The 19,763-nt window shown below is 56.8% G+C and overlaps 3 protein-coding genes across 4 annotated transcripts; 2 read left to right on the top strand and 1 right to left on the bottom strand.

Moving 5' to 3' along the window:
* The first annotated feature begins 853 nt into the window (after positions 1 to 853).
* On the top strand, positions 854 to 3,231 carry spcs2 (signal peptidase complex subunit 2). The gene is made up of 5 exons (XM_052078724.1): positions 854 to 994; positions 1,837 to 1,920; positions 2,279 to 2,439; positions 2,832 to 2,966; positions 3,034 to 3,231. Exons 1-5 carry the CDS (start codon positions 875 to 877, stop codon positions 3,218 to 3,220), a joined length of 687 nt encoding a protein of 228 aa, XP_051934684.1. The 5' UTR covers positions 854 to 874; the 3' UTR covers positions 3,221 to 3,231.
* On the top strand, positions 3,224 to 5,751 carry LOC127609081 (putative olfactory receptor 52L2). The gene is made up of 5 exons (XM_052078726.1): positions 3,224 to 3,308; positions 3,811 to 3,980; positions 4,253 to 4,426; positions 4,514 to 4,997; positions 5,326 to 5,751. Exons 1-5 carry the CDS (start codon positions 3,303 to 3,305, stop codon positions 5,689 to 5,691), a joined length of 1,200 nt encoding a protein of 399 aa, XP_051934686.1. The 5' UTR covers positions 3,224 to 3,302; the 3' UTR covers positions 5,692 to 5,751.
* On the bottom strand, positions 5,712 to 15,592 carry si:cabz01090165.1 (uncharacterized protein LOC100333421 homolog). 2 transcript variants are annotated; one of them, XM_052078712.1, is made up of 12 exons: positions 15,140 to 15,592; positions 11,166 to 11,284; positions 10,596 to 10,866; positions 9,983 to 10,183; positions 9,714 to 9,880; positions 9,397 to 9,637; positions 8,470 to 8,682; positions 8,079 to 8,389; positions 7,690 to 7,873; positions 7,398 to 7,611; positions 6,990 to 7,231; positions 5,712 to 6,255 (listed from the first exon to the last, which is right to left on the bottom strand). In XM_052078712.1, the coding sequence occupies exons 3-11, from the start codon at positions 10,854 to 10,856 to the stop codon at positions 7,113 to 7,115; spliced, it is 1,911 nt and encodes a 636-aa protein (XP_051934672.1). In that variant the 5' UTR covers positions 10,857 to 10,866; positions 11,166 to 11,284; positions 15,140 to 15,592; the 3' UTR covers positions 5,712 to 6,255; positions 6,990 to 7,112. The 2 variants fall into 2 exon arrangements, with proteins under 2 accessions (XP_051934672.1, XP_051934674.1); XM_052078714.1 differs by having other exon boundaries at positions 10,596 to 11,284; positions 15,140 to 15,215; positions 15,401 to 15,592.
* Between the last annotated feature and the right edge of the window lie 4,171 nt (positions 15,593 to 19,763).

The following is a 19,763-nucleotide window of genomic DNA, read 5'->3' as shown; positions in this document are numbered from 1 at the left end:
GAGATGGCGTGTCGCCGCCTGGAAGAAATGACATCGAGTGAAAATAGCACGGTGCGCTCTGAGTTCTCGTCCAAGCCAAAGTTTACGGTGTGAATCATTTCTTTTTTTCTTCCACTTTTTAATCCACTGTCTCAAGTTTTCCGTGTGTGAAGACCTTTCATGGCGATTGGTGTCAATACTGTCCGGTGTAGTCCCTGCGGAGTGTAATATGAGTTGGGGGGGGGGGGCCAGATCGTCTCTTTCCTTGACACATGCCAGCTTTCATGTATTTTCGAGCACAAATAAGATTCTGTTCAGAATTGTCACGATAATGCACATTTCCGAAAGGAGTTGCGTTTGGCCTGATGTAGCACAGTTTGGAGTGCCAAATAAAAAAGGTGAGATTTGGGATCATCGCGCACGTGACTGAGCAAGACGACTTTATAAAAAGTGAAACAAACAAAAAACAACGGCGCCGGCAGCCTTTTAGTTTTGTGTTCATCGAGCGAAATGAGGTCAAAGTTGATGACACCTCGCCGTCGTGGGCCGGGAAACAACTCATTCCCTACGTTTAAAACGAGATCCAACAGGAAAAAAAAATGTCCCGGTACTCGTTTGCTATCTGTGCGACACTCCGTCCGCTCCAGGCTTCCAGCTGTATAACGTCATCCACAGGCGCGTCTATGTCGTCCAAGTTCCCAAAACGCTCGTGTGGTGCCTTTCTGTCTCACCCAAGCCAATTTGACCCAAACTTTGGACAAAAGTGACACACGTTTGCAATATCCGAATCTTTCTCGAAACTCCACTATGACACACGCGTCAGAAAAAGCAAAAGTATGATACGAAGACCATGATTGTGGTCGGGGGAGAGGGGGCGGGGACGCGTCGCGGCGTGATGTCGTCATTGACGTCGATATTTCCGACCAATCGGCAGCTGCCGGATCGTCAATGCCGCGTTTGGGGCGAAGACGAAATGGCGACTGCGCGCGGCGGCAAGAGAGGCCTGTTAGAGAAAGTAAGCCGTTGGGTTTTCTTTTCCCTTTGCTCTTTCGTCTTGAATGCATTTGCCTCAGAGGCGGCAGCCGAGCCGACACGCCGACACGCCGACGCTCGACCAAGGCTCTTGTTTGGGTGCGGGAGCCCGAGCAAGTCACCCGACGCCGTCCCGGCCGAGCCGAAAGCGGACCGCACGCCGCGCCACGATGAAAGCGACGAGTTAAGACAAACGCGTCAATTCAAGATGAAGGGCGCGCACGCGGGGACACGAATGGGCGGAATGCGGCCGCGGGCTCGACGGCGAACGACTCATTTGCGCTCAACGTCGCCGCGTCCCGAATGCGACTCAAATGAGACACGCGAAGAGAGCAAAACGGCAAACGCCACAAAACGCTAAAACGGCACCGACTGTCATGGCGCGTCAAAAGGCAAAAATAAATGGCGGGTTTCATCGGGGCGGCGGCGGCGGTCGGACGTTAACGACAAGTGGCAAATGAATCAATCGTGATGAAATTGGCCATTTCAGTCAGCCGGCGGTAAATCGTCTCTGCTTTCTGGAGTCCCTCATCAAAGCAGAATTTGCGTTTTCTTCAGTCGCTTGGAAGCTTTGTTTGCCCCTACTCCGATTCAACAAAGCAGGAATTGACAGATGAATCGATTGTTAAAGTAGTGCTTCGTTGAAACATTTCACCGACGTGCTCCAATATGCCCCCCCCCCCCACAGTCAAATCCTGGCAATAGTCCCCCGTGTACAGTAACATTTTAACATTTTCAAATCCCTCCTGAAAAATGTTTGATGTCATCCAAATGATGTGGCGGTGACGCTCGGTTTTGCCATGACGTCTCGGCACTGCGTTTCAGTGGCGAATCGACGAGAAGCCGGTGAAGATCGACAAATGGGACGGCGCCGCCGTCAAGAACTCTCTGGATGATGCGGCCAAGCAGGTAGGCGCCGCGCCGGAAAAATCTCGCGTCACGCTACCAAACAATTTTGCAAAGCACGTACTTGTTTATTACAAGTCGGTGTTTGAGAAACAAGATCCATTTTTCACCGACTGCCTCATGGCATAGTGACGCGTCTCGAGAGTCACCGCGTTCCGGATGCAAGCGCACGCGCGCGCTCTGGCCTCCCCGCGCCTGCCGTGGCTTTTCTCCGGGGGCCCGCTCAGTTTTTCCACAAGTGGCCCGACGCCATGGGTACCGGTCGCGCGGATGTGCAAAGTTTGGAGAAGGCGGCGGCCGCGTGACCTTCCCCGGCCGCCGCTTCGGCTCGGCAAAAGTTTGAAGCGCGCTGACCTCGCAGGTGCTGCTGGAGAAGTACGGCTACGAGGAGAACTTTGGGCTGGTGGACGGCCGCCTGGTCATCTGCACGGTGTCGTGCGTCTTCGCCATGGTCGCCCTGGTCTGGGACTACTTGCACCCTTTCCCCGAGTCCAGACCCGTCCTGGCCTGCTGTGTGGTCTCATATCCTTCAGATCGTGTCCTTTCTTTTCGCAGTCCGGCGCTATCGACCGTATCGAAACCCAAAAAGAGCAAAACAAGACGAGCTTCGCGATATCCAGTCGGTAACCGGCATCAGAAGAGAGGCGAGCGAACGAGACCCGCTCGGTAAGACCTCACGCGTGGCACGCGAGTCGTCTCGGGCCACGTCGGAGCGGGTCAAAGAGCGCGCCCGTCACTGGCGCAGAGAGCGAGCCCAAGCCCGCCGGAGCGAGCGGCCCCAAGGATGCCAAAGGCAATTCGGGGCTGGCGGCGGGCAGGCGCCGTCTCCTCTTCTGGGTCGGCGGGGAGGGCGAGTTATCGGGCGGCCAATTCCCGGCGCAAACCTTGAGCTCCTTGACGGCGGCGGCCCGCACGTACTTCATCATGATGGGCGTCCTGACGCTGTACACCTCCTACAAGGAGAAGAACATCTTCCTGGTGGCCCTCCAGAAGGACCCGGCCGGGATGGATCCCGACCACGTGTGGCAGCTTTCGTCCTCGCTCAAGCGGTAAGCGCCCATCCGCCCCCCCCCCCCCCCCCCCCCTCGCCGGCTGACCGCTTCTCGCCCCCGGCAGGTTCGACGACCGCTACACGCTGCGGGTGGCCTTCGGAGACGGCAAGCGCAAGACGTGGCTGGAGAGCCACGCGACCTCGTCCGTGGCGGCTTTCTTCGACCGCAACGGAACGCTGGCCATGGACCGCTTTGAGAAGTGCGTGTCGGAGCTTCACGACGCGCTGGCCGCCGACAAGAAGAGCAAATAAAAGCGCCGGCCCGCACGTCCTCGTCTCCTTGGTCTTCCTTTGGCCCGGCGGCGCTTTTGCGCCATTCGTGACCGTGACAAACATGGAGGTGAGGGGCGGGGGGGGGGGGCGGTTGAAATTAAGTATTTGGTTTTCTAATTAGGGTTGGTTTGGTTGTGTGTTTTTGTCATAGTAGTAGTAGGGGTTCAAGTTTCCAGGCAGAGTTGAGGTTGCAAACCAGCCTGAGGATTAGAGGATTCGTGTCCAGTTTTGCTTTTTCAAGACGCTTTGGATTTCAAATGTCAAAACTTTGGCTTCTTTCCAGACGTGACCGTTTCGGAGCTCCCTGATGTTTTCTTTAACGTCTAACTTGGAGCTCATCCCCTAGATCGCTCGCTCGCGTCTTCATGACTCGCTTGTTAGCTTAGCATAAGGCAATTAACGCAGCCTGACGGAAAACTCTTGTTAGCAGATCGTTAGCGGCGGCGGACGCGTCTTCACAGGACGATGCTCTTTGGGCTCATTAGCTTCTTCGAGGCTCATTAGCTTGCGCCGTGTCGCAAACACATTTCTCATGAGGAACGTTTCCATTCCGGCCCTTCCGTGACGAGACCCTGGAGTTTAATTTGGGCCGGCCCGACCGGCGTCAACCCTTCCCGAGCGCCGCCTCGTTGTTGACCCGGCCGCTCGTCCCCGCGGGACGTTGGCCTATAAGGCCAACCGCGCAGCCCGGACTCCGGACTCCTTCCTGTGGCCGACGAATCGCGCGGACCGGCAGCAGGTACGGGTGGCGGGCGGCCGCTCGCTTGCTTTCGATGACGCGGCTTTTGTTAGCGGGTAGCGACGCGAAAAGGCGCTTCATCGTTCAAATCACGACTGACGGATTAGTTGGCGGTTTCCACAAAGTGACGGAATGCTTTTCTAACACGGGCTAGCCATCGCGGTCGACGCGCTGCGTTGATTTTGCCGGCGCCAACGGCCCCACCTCGCCGCGGGAGGCGCGCGACGCCGCCTTCTTCGGTTGCCGAGTAACGGCGACGTTGTCTGCGGCAGGATGTCGGCTGGGAACCGGTCGCACGGCAGCTTCGTGTTGAACGGGTTCCCCGCGCTCGACGGGCGGCGTTGGGTCCTGGCGCCGCCGCTGGCCGTCGCCTCCGCGCTGGCGCTGCTGGCCAACGCGCTTCTGCTTTACGTCGTCGTCTCCGTCCAGCGTCTCCGCAGCCCCATGTACCTTCCGCCGCGTCGCCTCTCGCCGCGCACTCGATGGCGCTTTCAACTTTGCGTGTGGAAATGTAGCGCGTACTGCGTCCCCAGGTACCTGCTGATCTGCACCCTGTGCCTGGTGGACATGCTGGCCGTGGCCGCCGTGGTGCCCGGCGCGCTGGCGAGTCTGCTGGTCGACGGCAAGCGCGTGTCCCTGGCCGGCTGCCTGGCGCAGATGTTCGGCACCCACTTCCTGTCGTCGGCGGAGTCCACCCTGCTCCTGGCCATGGCGCTGGACCGCTACGCGGCCGTGTGCCACCCGCTGCGCTACGGGCGGCTGGTGGGGCGGCGGGCGCTGGCGGCGCTGGCGCTCTTCACCTCGGCCCGCAGCGGCGCCGTCATGGCCGCCCTGGTGGGCCTGGCGGGCTCGCTGCGCTTCTGCGCGTCCGACGTGATCCGCCACTGCTACTGCGACCACATGGCGCTGGTCAGCCTGGCCTGCGGCGACACCGGGCGCAGCGCCGCCGCCGGCGTGGCCGTCATCGCCTGCTTTGTGGGCGTGGACATCCCGCTCATCCTCTTCTCCTACCTGAAGGTCGCCACGCTTTCACCGCGCTCGTCTTCATACTTGCGGGTGGCGGAAGGTGACAAACGTCCCGTCCCCCCCACGCTTTCTTCGTTGCGATTTTTTGTTTTCATTCAACCCGCGGCGTCATCGGCAACGACATCGGCGACGACTTGGACTTCTGTCACCCGCAAGTATGCGCGGCATGACGCTTCAATGTTTCTCCTCGGAGAGTCGACCTCACTGGCCCGGAGACGTGTCGGCGGCATCCTCAAGATGACGCGGCGACGTCCCCGCCGGTGAGGTAGGCGCTCGCCCGCCCGCCCGCCCGCTCACTCACTCTCGGTCGCTCTCTCAGATTCTGGGCGCGGCGATGCGAACGGCGGCCCCCGGGGACGAGCGTCGCAAGGCCTTCCGCACGTGCGGCACCCACCTCACGGTGATGACTGTGTTCTACCTGGTCGGCAGCGTCACGTTCCTCTCGCGCAACCTCGGCCTGGCCATCCCCACCGACGCCAACAGCGCCATGGGGCTCCTGTACATCCTGACCCCGGCCGCCGCCAACCCCGTCATCTACGGCGCGGGCACCGCAGAGATCAGGAACGGCTTCCGCCGGCTCCTTGGCCTCGGGCACGCCGGCAAGGCCAAGGTCTCGCCCGCCGACGCCGCCGTCCGGATGCCAAGGCGCCGAAATGACGCCGCCGTCGCCCCCGACCGCCGCTGAACAACAGAACGTACGTGCGCTTTTCCAATGAAAATACAGATTTCTTTCTTTCTTGACAAATGCCACATTTCTCTGTTGAGTGAAAGCAAAATATGCGGCCCTTTGTCGCGCCGAGTATAAAAGCCACCTAAAGAAGTTGTCGTTTGGAGTTGGCGTTCTTCGAGCCGCGCTGGCGACTCCAAACTTGTCTTCTCGCAGAACCTTTCGAAACCGTTTCAAGTGCCCTCGCGCTACGCGCAACAAAAAGCGCCGGAAGAGGGGAGACGTCCTCCTCCGGCATGGATGTTTTTCTTCCGGAATGTTCTTCAGTGTTTTAGAAAAGGAAAGTTCCTCACGCGGCCCTCCTTCTTGGCCGCAACGCGGCTTGCGGAAGGTTCCCGCTGGAATGTTCTGTCCGGGACGTCGTTTCCAATACTTTGGCTTCGCGGATGCCGGCGAAGGAGCCGAGCGATGTCCAAGTCCAAAAAGTGCAGAGGAGACTTCCTTGGCGTCGGACCATCTGGCGCGGATTCCCTTTGCGTACGCTTGGTGAGCATGGTGTTGATGACGCCACCGGGAAGGCATCTGCGGAGAGGACACGCCTGCCTTAGGATGGCGAGCCAACGACGCGCGCAGACTTATTCGTGAACAACATCGTCACGACTATGTGCTTGTAGTTGAGCCGCCCGTGCTGCAGAGGGCAGTGTTGCCGAATTGTCACAAACGCCCGAGCCGCATCGGCGCTCAAACCGGATCATTCGTTTCCGATCCGTATGTTCGGCGATACCCTTGGAACAGAATGCTTTTCGTTTCGAGAATCAATATGTAAACATATTTTAAAATGCGCTGATCCTTTTAGCGAGCGCATCAGAATAATCATACGAAATAATACAATCATCCATTTCAAAAATGAAATAATTTGTTTGACAATTACTTTCAAAAATACAAATTATGTTTAAAAAACGATTTTCCAAATGTTTTTCTAACTTGTAAAAATTGGACACCCCCCCACCCCATGAAGTAACAGACGAGCACATCCATCCAGTGTCCAGTGACTAAATCAAGCAGGCCCCGTTTCGGTGTTTCAGCGCCCTCTTTGGTGGAAACTTGACCTGCAACGCAGGCAGTGGCCGCGTGGCGAGTTGACTCGGGTAATCGACGGAATCGTCTGATCCAAAGAAAATTCCGTGGTGACAGCCCGACAAACAATACTTTTCACGACAAGTTAAAACCTACAACAATATGACCAAGAATAATACATTTGAAACCACGAAAAGTAGCGAATCAACTGAAAAAAAAAAGTCAAATCCAAAGCTCACCAGCGCAGGGCGGCGGCGGTCAGCGCCTCGCCTGGCTCGGCTCCGAGCGCCGGCAGCAAAGCAAAAGAAGAAACGTGGGGGGGGGGGGGGTCCGTGGCAAACCGGCTTGGATGGCTCCATTGGTCATTGCGAGCCGTCGGCGCGGGCGGCGCTTAAATCCACGACCGTCGTCGCTCGGAGGCCCGCGGCGCAAGCGCCGGTCGGCGGGCCGTCCGCAGACTCCCGGCGGCCTTTGCGAGCACCTGGCGGATCACAAGAGCGCCGACGATGACTCGCCCGTGGCCGCCTCCGAGCATTTCCGGCACTTTTCACTCGAGTTTCCGCTCAAACGGCGAAAGCGGCGAAATTTGCCGGGCGGGCCGCGTCAGGCGGTTGGCGATCGGAGCGCGACGGGCGCCGAGTCGTCACCTTGCCCCGCTTGCGGCGGGCCGCTGTCGGCTCCGCCCCCTCCGCCTGCTCCCCCGTTGGTCTGCGAGCAGACGTGGGCGCGTCGGACGTCGAGGCCGCGTTTGCGGTGGCGGCCGCCGTGCGGCTTGTACTTGGTCAGCAGGATGAAGATGAAGACCAGAACGGACGCCGCGATGATGCCGCCCAGGATCAGGATCATGGTGCCGCCCAAAAACTAAACACAAACGCCAACGCGTCAACACGCGCCGCGAGCCCCCGCGCGTCCGCGTGAGAGGTGGAGAGCGCCCCCTGCCTGGTCTCGTATGGAGTGGCATCGTCCGTACTCGCTTTCGGTGGCAAAGGCCGCGCAGCCCACCATCTTGGTTCCCGTCAAGGCGCTGACGCCGTCGTCGTAGATGGCGAGGACGCACAAGTCGTAGTCGCGGGCGGACGCCAGGTCGCTCAGCAGGAAGTACTTGCGGTCAGCCGGGATCATCCTGCGAGGGGAGGAATTGCCGAGCGTCAGTCGCTCTACGAATGCCAAATACTTGAAGAGACTCCATATTGTGAAATGTCAGCTCATAGGAGGCTGCTTTGGCCCAAGCCTTTTGAAGCGTTTTGATATCTTGGTCGCAAGGCGGAGGCGTCTCAGCCGAGCAGGCTTCCTCATTGCAGGCAACAAGGCTCGTTTTGGAACCTCACCTGTAGATGAGGACGTCGTCGGCGGAGCTGTTGTACTGGATCTGGTAGGTGCGCACGCCGGCGACGTGGCTCGGCGAGGGCCACGTGACGAGGGCGGTGCCGGCCGTCACTTCGGACACGGCCACGCGCCGCGGGGCCGCGCGCGCCTGACCCCAGCTGGAGTTGGACTTGATGGACGTGGGCACGTCCGAGGGCCCGGGGTCGCCCTCCGGCCCGGGCTCCGAGCGCGGCGAGGGGTTGACCACCAGCTCCACCGGCGCCGAGGCCTCGCCGGCCGCGTTGGACGCGATGCACGTGAACTTTCCCGAATCCTGCGGGGGCGAGAGATCGGAGGCCGGGCTGAGCGGGGCCCATCCCCGAGAGACGCTCGGGCATTCCGCGCCGGCCCCACCTTGACGGAGGCCTTGAGGATGTCCAGCGAGCCGTTGTCGTAGCAGACGGTGCGCGACGTGTTGCCCATTAGCTTGCCGTCGGGAGCCACCCAGTGGGTGGAGGGCTCCGGGTCGCCCACCGACTTGCAGCGCAGGCTCACCTCCTGGCCCTCCATCACAAACATCTTGGACGTGTGGCGCGTGATCATCGGGGCTTCGCACACAAACGCCTCCTGTCGGAAGACGGGAGAGCTTCGCGCAAAGGTGTCGCTGGACCCCAAAAAGCGGGGCGGGAGGGACGAGCGGGGTGTGCTTGACACGCCGGATTCGTAAAACGCACAAAACTCCATCGGAAACAAAGTCTCCGGAGCAAAACGAATCCAAAGTGACAAAGAAAAAGCACGGCAGAAACTGAAAACTCCCAAGAACGGAAACAAAGCAGACAGCGGCAAACAAGCGAAGGAGCCGACACCTGCCGACAAATGCCGCTGCATTTGAACCCACAACGGCCGGAGGAGAAGACGTTGCACACCTACTTTCCGCACAATTTTCAAGACGAGCCTTCCACAAAAAGCTGAATATTGTGCCAAGAGGTGGCCCAACTCCTGCGCCGGCTAGCCTGTCCCAGCGAGGAAAAGGCTTTGTCCGTCATTTTCAGACGAGCAATTATGAACGGTAGCCGTGGCTCACGGCCTCCGAGAAACGCCGCAAATTGTACTGCCGGGAACGCCCGTTGCTTGCGAAGGAGCGATTTGGTGTTTGGGGCCGCACCGGATTTCCCAATTGAAGTTGTTTTACCGAGGCGGCGGGGAAACGTCAGAGCGCGGCCGGCACCGATGTTTACGCCGTTCCCTATTCCGGCTGTTCAACCGAGTTGCCGGGAACATTTGAACGCTCGGGGCGGAACGACGCCGATCGGAGCGCGTGCTCGGACGCCAGCCGCCAACCTCTCGGATGGTCCAGAAGTACTTCCCGGCGAGGTCTCTCGGGGAGGCGCAGGTCTCCAGGTCGTCCTCGCGGGTCAGCCGCCGCAACCAGACCAGCTCACAGTTGCAGTGCAGCGGATTCCCGCCGAAACTCAGAACCAAGGCCGTCAGCGGCGAGCCCTTCATCTTGGCGTAGACCGGGATGCGCAGGAACAGCGGGTCGGGCGGGATCTTCTTCAGCTTGTTGGACGTCATGTCCAGCCTGGACGAGACGGAACGCCGGCGGAAACGTCGGCGGCGGCGAGTCGCGGCGGGTGGCGGCGAGCTTCCCGGCGTACCTGGCCAGCTTGTGCAGGTTGGAGAAGATCCCCTGGGGAACGCTCTCGATGAGGTTGTGGTCCAGACTCAGCGTGTTGACGCTGACCAGCTTGGAGATGGTGTCCCACGGGACGTCCACCAGGTTGTTGTAGCTCAGGTCCAAGTCCTCCAGGGTCTCCAGGAAGTCCTGCGGGAAATTCAAAACCCAGGGCGGGGGACTAGTTCCACGCCGTTTAGCAATGGCCGCGAGAGCCGCTTTGGACCTGGTGGAGATGCAAAGGAAAGTGACCTGGAAGGCTCCCGGGGTGATGCGGTGCAGCTGGTTGTTGGCCAGGATGAGATGGCGCAGGTTGAGCAGGCCCTGGAAGTGGGCGTCGTCCAGGCCGGTCAAGCGGTTGGCGTCCAAGTGGAGGGCGTGCAGGTCCTGGAGGTCGGCGAAGGCCAGCGGCCGGATCTGGCTGATGGTGTTGCGGCTCAGCGTCAGATGGATCTGCCGCGACGGCAACGAGGAAACGGACACTTAGGACGCTGACGCAATCGTCAGCGCAGTTTGCCACGCGGACGTCGCTGGAAACGGTCGATCTTTTGAGCCTTTGGGCGAGCTTCGAAAAGGAACGGCAGCTCCGCGCTTCTTTTCTTTTGTTGTCGCAAAGGCAGCCGGCAAGGACGGCGACGAACTACTTGGTGGCCTGCTGCCCGGAAGCGGGTGGCGGGGGCGTGTCCCGCACAGAACGCCAGCGGGATCCGCGCACGCCCGACCCTCGACGGCGGTAAGCCGAAGGCGCTTTTTCGCGCCTTCGGCTCGCCGGCGCGAGAAAGGGCCGTCCGTCAGAACGCGCGAATGGAGCGCGCCGCGCGGCAATGCTAAGCTAGCTCGGCGCCGCGTGCGAGGAGATAGATACCAGGCTGGACATGTTGGCAAAGTCTCGGTGCCTGAGCGTGGTGATGAAGTTGTCCATGAGGCGCAGCTCGGCCGTCTGCCTGTCGATGTTGGGCGGCACGAAGAGCAGACCCGTCTTGGCGCACAGAACGGTGTAGGACGGCAGCAGGTTCTGGCACGTGCAGCGCTTGGGACACAGCATGGACGACGAAGCGCCGCCCGGCGGCACCAGCCAGCACGCCGCCAGGAAGACCGGCAGGGGCGGCGGCCACGCGGCCCCCATGCTGGCGCTCCTGCCGACGCACGGGCACGCCGTCTGAGCGCACGGAACAAACGAGGAGACCGGGAAACGCCGCGATATCCTTCAAGAAGCGAACGGAAGCCAGGCCGCGTCGGAGGACGCGCAATGTATAGTTTGCCACCTTCTTATCGCCTTTGTTGTGTTTTGACGGGACAGAAGGGCGCCCCCGCACGCCCGAGCGCGCCGGACAACCTTTCAAACTAGCCCAGCGAGACACCGATGCAGAGTTTCTCCCGAACGTATCGTCATCATCATCGCGAGCCTCGGCTATTTAGCATCGGACGGCGGCACCTGAGCGGCAAGGCGTGGAGCGGGGGGGTCGGTCCCTCTTTGAGTCGGGTGTGGCTGTGGAGGCGGAGCTAAAGACAACCCCGAGCATTCACCGGTTCACCCGGGCGCCTGTCATTGGCCTGTGGGCGGGAGAGGGAGGGGGCGGGACAGACAAACAGACAGACAGACAGACATGTTAATGGAGCCGTTAGCAAAAGATCTCGCCACCTTTTCCCAGCTGCGATGGATTCTTGGATTCTTCGTCTTCCGACGCGTGCGCTTTGTCATGTCACTGGAGGAGGAGGGCGCTCTTCCACTTTGGAACAACTTCAGCGATTTGTGCTTTTCCATATTCCTTTCGTTTGTTTTGCCCGCCTGGCTCCTCCATTCGCGGCCTCCCGCCGGCCACGCGGCCGCCCTCGACGTGGCGGCGGCTCTTCAACTCGTTTGGAAGCCGTCGGGCCGGGCCCACATCTGACCATTCCTTATTTGAAGCGAGATCGCCGCGCGCGTTTCCCGTTGCCGCGGATGCGAAAAAAAAGCGGCCCTCTTTCCTTTGCGAGACGGCCACCGTGTCGCCTGCCGGGTGGAAAATAGGACGCGCGGCTACAGCAAAGTTCCATTAGGAAGGTCTTCCTGGAGACAAAGCCTATTTTGAGATGACACGCATGCGCACTCAGTCTTGGGGCGCACAAAAGCCAAGGGAGATGAAAGCTGCTGCGGCTTTAAAATGCCACGCACGCACGCGTCTTCCATTTGGGATGGATTCCAGGCGTGCTCCAAAGATGCCGAGGCGACCTCCTGTTTGATAGCCACGAGGAGGACGGCGGACCTCCATCATGGGTGGTCCACGGGGACCGTTCTGACAAACCAAAATCTGTGTCCCTCCCAGCCCCCCCCCCCAAAAAAAAGAAAAAACAGGAGGGAAATGGGGAGATCCCAGACAAATCTAGGACCCCCCCCCCCCACCCCACCTAAATATTTTCAAAATTCATCCGTCCATCCACGATCCGATCCGCTTTCTCCTCATAAGGGTCGCAGGGCGTGCCTGAGCCTATCCCTGCTGTCTTGGCGCAGTCGGCGGGGCGCACCCTGAACCGCTCACACCTCAGGACAATTTCCAGTGTTCAATCAGCCTGCCGTGCATGTTTTTCGGAAAGCGGAGAAAAGCCAGGCAGGTGCGGGAAGAAGATGCAAACTCCACACGGGGAGGCCGGAGCCGGAATCGAACCCCGCACCGCCACGCCGTCAGGTCAATGCGCTAACCGCTCGACCGCCGGGCCACTTTCGCTCCTTCGTGTCGCCGGATGCAGATTCGCAATCGTGCCGACGCGGCTCGATTGAGCGCTAAGGCGGCGGGGGGCCCTCTACAGGCGATCGCTCGCCACCGCAGGGCTATGGCCGAGAACAAAACGCGGCGGCGCTTTCCGAACTCCGATGACTTTTGGCTTTCCTTCATTCATTTGCCGAGCGCCGTCACATACGGAGTGTTCGTGCCGCCTCGCGACGCGCCTCGCTTTTTTTCCAAGCGATGGACAAGCAGGACGTGGCACGCGGCTGACGGGAAGCGACTTGCGCTCGCGCCCTCGCTGTCAATTAGCGGGCCGAGCGCAGCCGACGGCGAGCTAACCAGCCGGCGCTAATGGAGAGGACGACGCCTCACGTCCGTCATTAAACGGCCATCTTCGTGGCGTTAATTAGCACGCCGAGTTGCCGTTAGCGCTGCGCGCGCTAAACGATTACCGTCGTTAGCGTCTGACATTTGCTAACGAGCGCCTGCCACGCCCCGCTTCGGCCGACGACATCGCGCGTGCGCTGCGCTACTTTGCTCGCGCAAACGCTTCTTGAACTGAAGTCGGCCGTTTCAACACTTTGGAGAACTTTGAGTGCTGCGCTCACATTGCGTGACTTCACGTGGGCGCAGTGCGCAGGGGCGGGGGGGGGGCGTCCGTCTGGCATTTGGGCAAAATACCGCAACCCCTTTCCCCGAAAGCTGTCGTATTCCCCGCCAAGCTCACTTCCTTCCACTTGAGCGGCACGTCCGGCCGACGGAACGGAGCGCGGCCGATGCCAAGGAGGCCTGCAAAGGAGGACCTGAGAGAGGACCGGCGTCGCCGAGCCAAACGGCTCCTCCATTTGCTCCCTTTGGCCGGCCAAGCCGCAAATGTCCTTTCTCCGAACGCCGATCGAGTCCGATTTCATCCTTGAACACCGAAGGCCTCGACTTATGGTCTTAAATCTTCTTCTCTTCTGTGGCGACGGCTTACCGCGATGGGACATTTGCCCCTCTCTGATCTTTGCTCGCCGCGCGACTGCTCGTGTCCTGGAGATGCGCTCGCGCGCACGCGGCACATTAGAAGGACACAAAGAGAAAAGAGGAGGATTATCCCCCCCCCCCCCCCCCCAAAGTGTGGATTAGTCATCTGCTCCCTTAATAGAAAAGTGACCTCAATAACTTAAGCGCGACCGTGCCGGGAGGCCCTTAAAGAGGGAGCCACGCCAGAGGGCCAAAATATGAGCAACGCTCTTCACCGCGAGACGGCCAAGCGGAAGATGCGCCATTGCAGAAGGAGAAGCTCGCATCACCGTTGGTCGAGACTTGGGAGCCAGCCGGCCGCTTGGCGAGGAGCCGGAGATCCCGGCCGTCGACGCCGAAGCCACCCGGACGCTGCGCAAATCCGCTCTTCATCTCTTCCAACCGGGGCGACATTGCGACGATTCCGAACGTCGGCGGAGAAAAGGAAGAAAGGGCTTTCTCGGATGCCTCGGCTTTTCTTTCGGCGTCGAGCTCGCCCCCGCGCGGATGTTGCGCTTGCGAATGTTTGCCAAACGGCCGCGATGCAAATGTGTCAAGAAATGAACGCGTGGGTGAGAGAGCGCAGATGCACCGGGCCGGGTGGGGGGTGGGGGGTTACCGTCCCGCCTCTTTTTCATCTCTCCCGGCCGCCGCGCACCCGATTCTGACGAGCGGCTCTGAAGCGGCGTCGGCGCCATCCCGATTCTTCAAAAATCGGGCGCGCCGTTCCCGGGTGAGCCGGAAAACGGGCGGGACGTCGGACCTTCGCGGGCGGCTTTGGGCGCCCCCGCTCACGGCGAGGCCATTCAGTGACCAGCGACTCGGTCAATCAAGTGACAAAACCGGCATGCGAACGAGCTAGCCAGGACGAAGCCATCATCGACCGGATGCGCAAACCCCGGCGGACCTCCCCGCGAGCTCGCCCCCTTTTCTCGCCTCGGTCCACGTGTCACGTGACCGGCGAGCGCTCTGACGGCGCAGAGGGGGGGGGGGGAGGAGGCGCGGGTGGGCGGCCAATGAGAGCGCGGCGGCAAACGTCCAGACGGACCGGCGGACAAACAAAAAGTTGACAGCTGACGGATTAGAGGCGGAATTAGCGCGCCGACTTCCTGCCTCGCCAAAGCCCCGCGGGTGGGCAAAGGCGGCGCCTGCCAATCAAAGTCAGCGGCGATTTTGGGCCACGTCGGCCAAGATTTGGGCCGTTTCAGGTTTCAGATCGTTGGCCCCGGCCGGCATCGGATCCTTATCTGGGCAACTTCACTCTGGTGAACGATCATCTCAAAAGCGAGGAAGTGCAATATGAGGGGGAGCGCACTTATTGGAAGTGGCCACGGTTGGGAACACGTGACCTTCTCCGCGCCGTTCCGCTGCCGAACCCCCCCTGCCCACCGCACCGCAGCGCGCACGCGCGCTCCCGCACCCCTCGCTCCTTCCTCCCTCTCCCCTCGGGCTTCTCATACACGCCCTGATGTATAATAGATGAGGCAGGATCAAGTAACATTCCTGCACGACGGGAGGGGGTAGGCGGGTTGGGGTCTATGCTATCGGCGCATGTATCGCTACGCGCACGCGCGCGAAGGGGCTAATCGGATTACGACGATGAATCACTTGCCGCAGACTAAGGAACAGATCAAAGGCAGGCGTCACCGCCAATCATTCAATCGATCAATGAAATGAAATGGAAGCCAAGCAATCTCACCGTCATCGTCCGAGAATCCGGCGGGGTGGGGGTGCGCGGTGGGGGGGGTCTCTTCGGTCGCTCGTGGATGCTCAGTCTGGGGTGCGGGTATGAGGAGAGGAGGGGCCGCGCCGCGCCGGCCGTCAATCAAACATCCAACCGCGACGATCCCATAGCAGGTGGTGAAAAAAGATGCAGATCGGGAACGCGGTCGTGCGCTTCAATCCGGGCGCGGTCCCGCTTCGCAACGGCGCGGCGCGACGAAAAAGGGGAAATGATCACCTCCGCTTTCTTCCTGGCGCCTCAGCGGTGCGCGCGCCGAGCCGTCAGCGGGCGCGCGCTCGTCCCATCCCGCCGAAAGGCGTCCGCGCTCCTCAGAGCAAATTCACAACCTTCCTGCCTCGCTTCATTCGCGCTTTCTTCTTTCCCTGCGGAGCGGCCGCACGTGCGCGCGCGCGCGGAGTGCACGAGGCGGGCACGCGCCGGGACGAGCGAGCGGGAAGGGGAAGGGGAGCAAAGGAAAGACGTGGATCGGAGCGTGCGGACGAGCCCCGCCTTCCACCCGCCGCCCATCTGTCAATCACGTCTTCGCCTCTGCTCCGCGAGCGCGCGCCTGGCGCCAAGGACACATTTTGGAGGCGACCGGACGAGCGTTCCGTCGCGGGGTTGCTTCCCTCCCACGTAGCGTCTCATTCGAGAAAAAAAATTAAATGACATTTTTTCCAATCTTCACGATGTATTTTAAGACGTTTTTGAAGCATCGCTATTTTTGGTCTGCGTGTCTTACAACATACGGTCGCGGAAACTGTATACCTTCCCAGCAGTCATTGCGGCACCTGCGAAGAACGTAAATCGTGTTTAAATGTCTGTTTTAGGGACATTTTTTCTTTTGTCATTGCTTTTTATTGTGTCTGTTTTTTTTACTCGAATTCGGCGGCCCGGTAGGCCAGTGGTCAGCACGTCGGCTTCACAGTGCAGAGGTACGGGGTTCGATTCCAGCTCCGGCCTCCCCTGTGTGGAGTTTGCATGTTCTCCACGGGCCTGCGTGAGTTCTCTCCGGGTGCTCCGGTTTCCTCCCAGATTCCAAAAACATGCACGGCAGGCTGATTGGACGCTCTAAATTGTCCCTCGGTATGAGTGTGGGCATGGATGGTTGTTTGTCTCTGTGTGCCCTGCGATTGGCTGGCAACCGATTCAGGGTGTCTACTGCCCGAAGAGGGCTGGGATGGGCTCCATCACCCCCCGCCCCCCCTCCCGGCGACCCTAGTGAGGATCAAGCGGTTCGGAAAATGGAAACGGAAAAATAATTACAAATTAGATGTATATTATCTTACATTAAATGCTTCCAAATGTTGCTTCTAACGCCACCATAACGCATTTCACCCTCCATTTGCGCTCTTTCCGAGGGGGAAGCTTGAGTTTAAATATACTTGAGATGTTTAAATATACTCGAGATGTTTAAATATACTCGAGATGTCAGCAGCAGGAGACGCACATATATCGTACTCCAGACGTGTTTACGCTTAAACAAGATTTGTGCTAAAATCCTTTTCTTGCAGCCAAGAGAATGGAGAGTCACGGCGAACTGTTTTTGCACACGTTTGGAAAGACGGCACGCAGCCGGTATGATTTGTCTTGATTAGCCAGCCGTGGGGAAGGGAATCAAGTTGATTGACTCCAGTTGGACTTAAGTGAACAACTTTGGGGACATTTTAAATTTGTTACCGCAGCTCCTGGAACCAAAGTGCTGTGGCTAATCTGCCAAAACATTGTGACTAGATTGGACAGGATTTGCTTGGTTTTTATTTTTTAATACGGATTGATTTGGGTCATGCTCGTTCCTTGAATCTTAAGACTTCTTTATGACCAGCAAATAGGTGACCTTTATGACATGTTTTCTTTCAAGTTGGAGTCACTCAAATTGGGGTTGCTCTCTTAGGCGCTTTCGTGTTCGATTCTGACACTTGAGGAGTGAAAAGCTTGCGCGTGGAAACTTGCTCACGCTGTGGATTTCACTGCATTTCACCGTCTCGAGCAGCTTTCAACTTTGACCTCTTCGGTAAGTTGAACCAAACCAACACAAACGCCATCAATGCTTGTGTGTTGCAGCTGAAACTTGATAGTGGGTGAATTGATCCAAAAATGGTGATTACAATGAAGGCATTGCCGATGAACAATATAAGAAGGGACGTGAATGAATTAATTGGACTAGAATTGAGCAAAATACAGCTCGGTTTGAATTGATGATAAACACATCAGTGTTGACTGCGAAAGGGATGCTTGTATTATACATTCGCGAGTTAAACAAGATCTATGGTCAATATGTATGTTCTATGAAAACTGCCCCAATCCTTGCCTGTAATCCAAAGGGAAAATAAGTGGCAATTTCGCGACTGGACCTCATTAACTCGTGTCCGTCCTGTCCTATCACGAGCTGATGAATGAGTCGGGTGCTCGTTTCTCTTCAATCTTCCGTCTATCAACTCATCGAGTCGACTAAATGATCGTTTTAAATACAAGAAAAGCCAGCATCTCCGAGCCCCGAATATGGCTCCCTCCGGTGGAGACCTTGCCCCATTGCACCCCTCCATTTTGGTTAGGACTTCCCCTCTGCTCGTTGACACCCCGTTGGGAGCCTTTTTGCAGCAGCGAAAACAACAATGGCATTCGCAAAGAATTCTTTGCTGTCATACGACTAGCTGTTGGATGATTTAGGTATTCATTCCAAATTCGTCCACGTATCAACTCATGTTGAATGATCTACCTCAAAGCCACACTCTCCGAAGGCCTGTGTGTGTCTCCCTCCGGTGGACACACTGCGCCATCGCACCCTTCCAAACCGTTTGAAATGTCGGAAGGTGCGCTTTGTGCTCGTCGAACCGGTTTGGGGAGCCTTTAGCAGCCACAAAACTAATGAGGGCATGAGAAACAATTCTGCCCTGTCGTCTCACTTGCTTTTCGTCTCTTTGTGCTTTTATCGATCAACTCGTTTATTGAAATGTCTTCCAAAAAAAAAACAAAGCCACAATCTCCGAAGGTCTGAATGTCTCCCTGCGGTGGACACGCCGCGCCATCTCACCCATCCTGTCTGAACTTCCTGTTCAATCACGGTAACGCATTAAAAAACAAATTTATGAAAGTAAATTGAAATCAATCTTAGCCGATTATGAAAAAAGACAAAAAAACGACTGAATAAAATATGTATCCAAAAGAAATAAAATAAGGTAATTGTCACAAAACAAGCATTGAAACACGATTCTTGGTGCCGCAAAGCATGGTGGGAAATATTCAGAAAAAAAACGTAATCTCGATGGCATGAAGTGTCTCCCTCCGGTGGACACACAGCGACATCGCACCCCTCCAATCCGAATTTCCAGTGCAATCACAGTGCCACTTTTTAACATTTATGAAAGCAAACTGCAATCCATCTTAGCTGATTATGAAAAGAGAGAAAAACTACTGAATAAATAATGTATCCAAAACAAAAAAAAATAAGAAGGCAATTGTCACAAAACAAGCATTTGTAATCTCGAAGGCACTAAAGTGTCTCCCTCCGGTGGACACTCCACGCCATCGCACCCCTCAATCCAAATTTCCAGTACAATCACGGTCACGCATTAAAAAGTAAATTTATGAAAGCAAACTGAAATCAATCTGAGTTGATGATGAAAAGAGAGAAAAAAACGACAGAATAAATGATGTATCCAAAACAAATAAGAAAATATTTGTCACAAAACATACATTTAAACACAATTTTTTGTGCCACAAAGCATGGTGGGAACTATTGCTAAAAAAACAACCAAAATCTACCTTAGCTGATTATGAAAAGGAAAAACCGACTGAATAAATAATGTATCCAAAACAAATAAGAAAATAATTGTCACAAAGAAAATGGTTGTCACAAACCGCATTTAAATGCAATTCTTAGTACTGTAAAGCTATACGGCTCATTTCTGAACATATCATAGCCCTCCAATCCGACCTTCTAGTACACTCGCGGTGCCACTTTTAAACACGTTTTATGAAAGCTAACTGAAATCAATTTGAGCTGATGATGAAAAGGGAGAAAAAAACAGCTGAATAAATGATAAATCCAAACCAAAATAATTGTCACAAAACATGCATTTAAACTCGATTGCTGGTGCCGCAAAGCATTCTGGGAGCTAATCCGTCGCCATTACATTAAATGAAATGGCTTCCGCTCTTGATCCATTTCCTGATTTAATGATATGCTGGGAAAACAATAAATAAATAAAATTCTGATACTTTTTTCCAATCTTCACGATGTATTTTAAGAAGTTTTCGACGTGTACGCATTTCTATTTTCGAATGGTCTGCGTGGATTTACAACATACGGTCACGGAATGCTGGGCTGGAAACTATACCATCCCAGCATTCATTGCGGCACACAGGAAGTATGTAAATTTGGTTTAAATATATGTTTTACGTACGTTATTTTTGCGTCATTTTTAGTCATTGTCTTTATTGTGTCATTTTAAATCATATTTTATTCAGTTTGTGATGACCGAATGTGATAATTTCGAATTTGATGTGACACCTTGACTGTAAGGGGTGGCGTGATAAAATATATTCCCAATGCATCGAACACTGAGTTTGAGGTATCCTAAGAGTTGCATTCCTGACA

Source organism: Hippocampus zosterae, chromosome 10 (assembly GCF_025434085.1).
Source record: "Hippocampus zosterae strain Florida chromosome 10, ASM2543408v3, whole genome shotgun sequence".
Lineage (NCBI taxonomy): Eukaryota > Metazoa > Chordata > Actinopteri > Syngnathiformes > Syngnathidae > Hippocampus > Hippocampus zosterae.
This window is presented reverse-complemented; position numbering and strand designations above follow the sequence as displayed.

Excerpts from the sequence above, each read along its gene's own strand:
- spcs2 (XM_052078724.1), top strand. The coding sequence starts at position 875 with ATGTCGTCATTGACGTCGATATTTCCGACCAATCGGCAGCTGCCGGAT. Across the intron at positions 1,921-2,278 it reads TGGATGATGCGGCCAAGCAG|GTGCTGCTGGAGAAGTACGG; the intron begins GTAGGCGCCGCG and ends CTGACCTCGCAG. Across the intron at positions 2,440-2,831 it reads CTGGCCTGCTGTGTGGTCTC|GTACTTCATCATGATGGGCG; the intron begins ATATCCTTCAGA and ends GGCGGCCCGCAC.
- LOC127609081 (XM_052078726.1), top strand. Across the intron at positions 3,981-4,252 it reads ATCGCGCGGACCGGCAGCAG|GATGTCGGCTGGGAACCGGT; the intron begins GTACGGGTGGCG and ends TGTCTGCGGCAG. Across the intron at positions 4,427-4,513 it reads CAGCGTCTCCGCAGCCCCAT|GTACCTGCTGATCTGCACCC; the intron begins GTACCTTCCGCC and ends CTGCGTCCCCAG.
- si:cabz01090165.1 (XM_052078712.1), bottom strand. The coding sequence starts at position 10,856 with ATGGGGGCCGCGTGGCCGCCGCCCCTGCCGGTCTTCCTGGCGGCGTGC. Across the intron at positions 10,184-10,595 it reads TTGCCAACATGTCCAGCCTG|ATCCATCTGACGCTGAGCCG; the intron begins GTATCTATCTCC and ends CCGTCGCGGCAG. Across the intron at positions 8,390-8,469 it reads TCCTCAAGGCCTCCGTCAAG|GATTCGGGAAAGTTCACGTG; the intron begins GTGGGGCCGGCG and ends TCGCCCCCGCAG.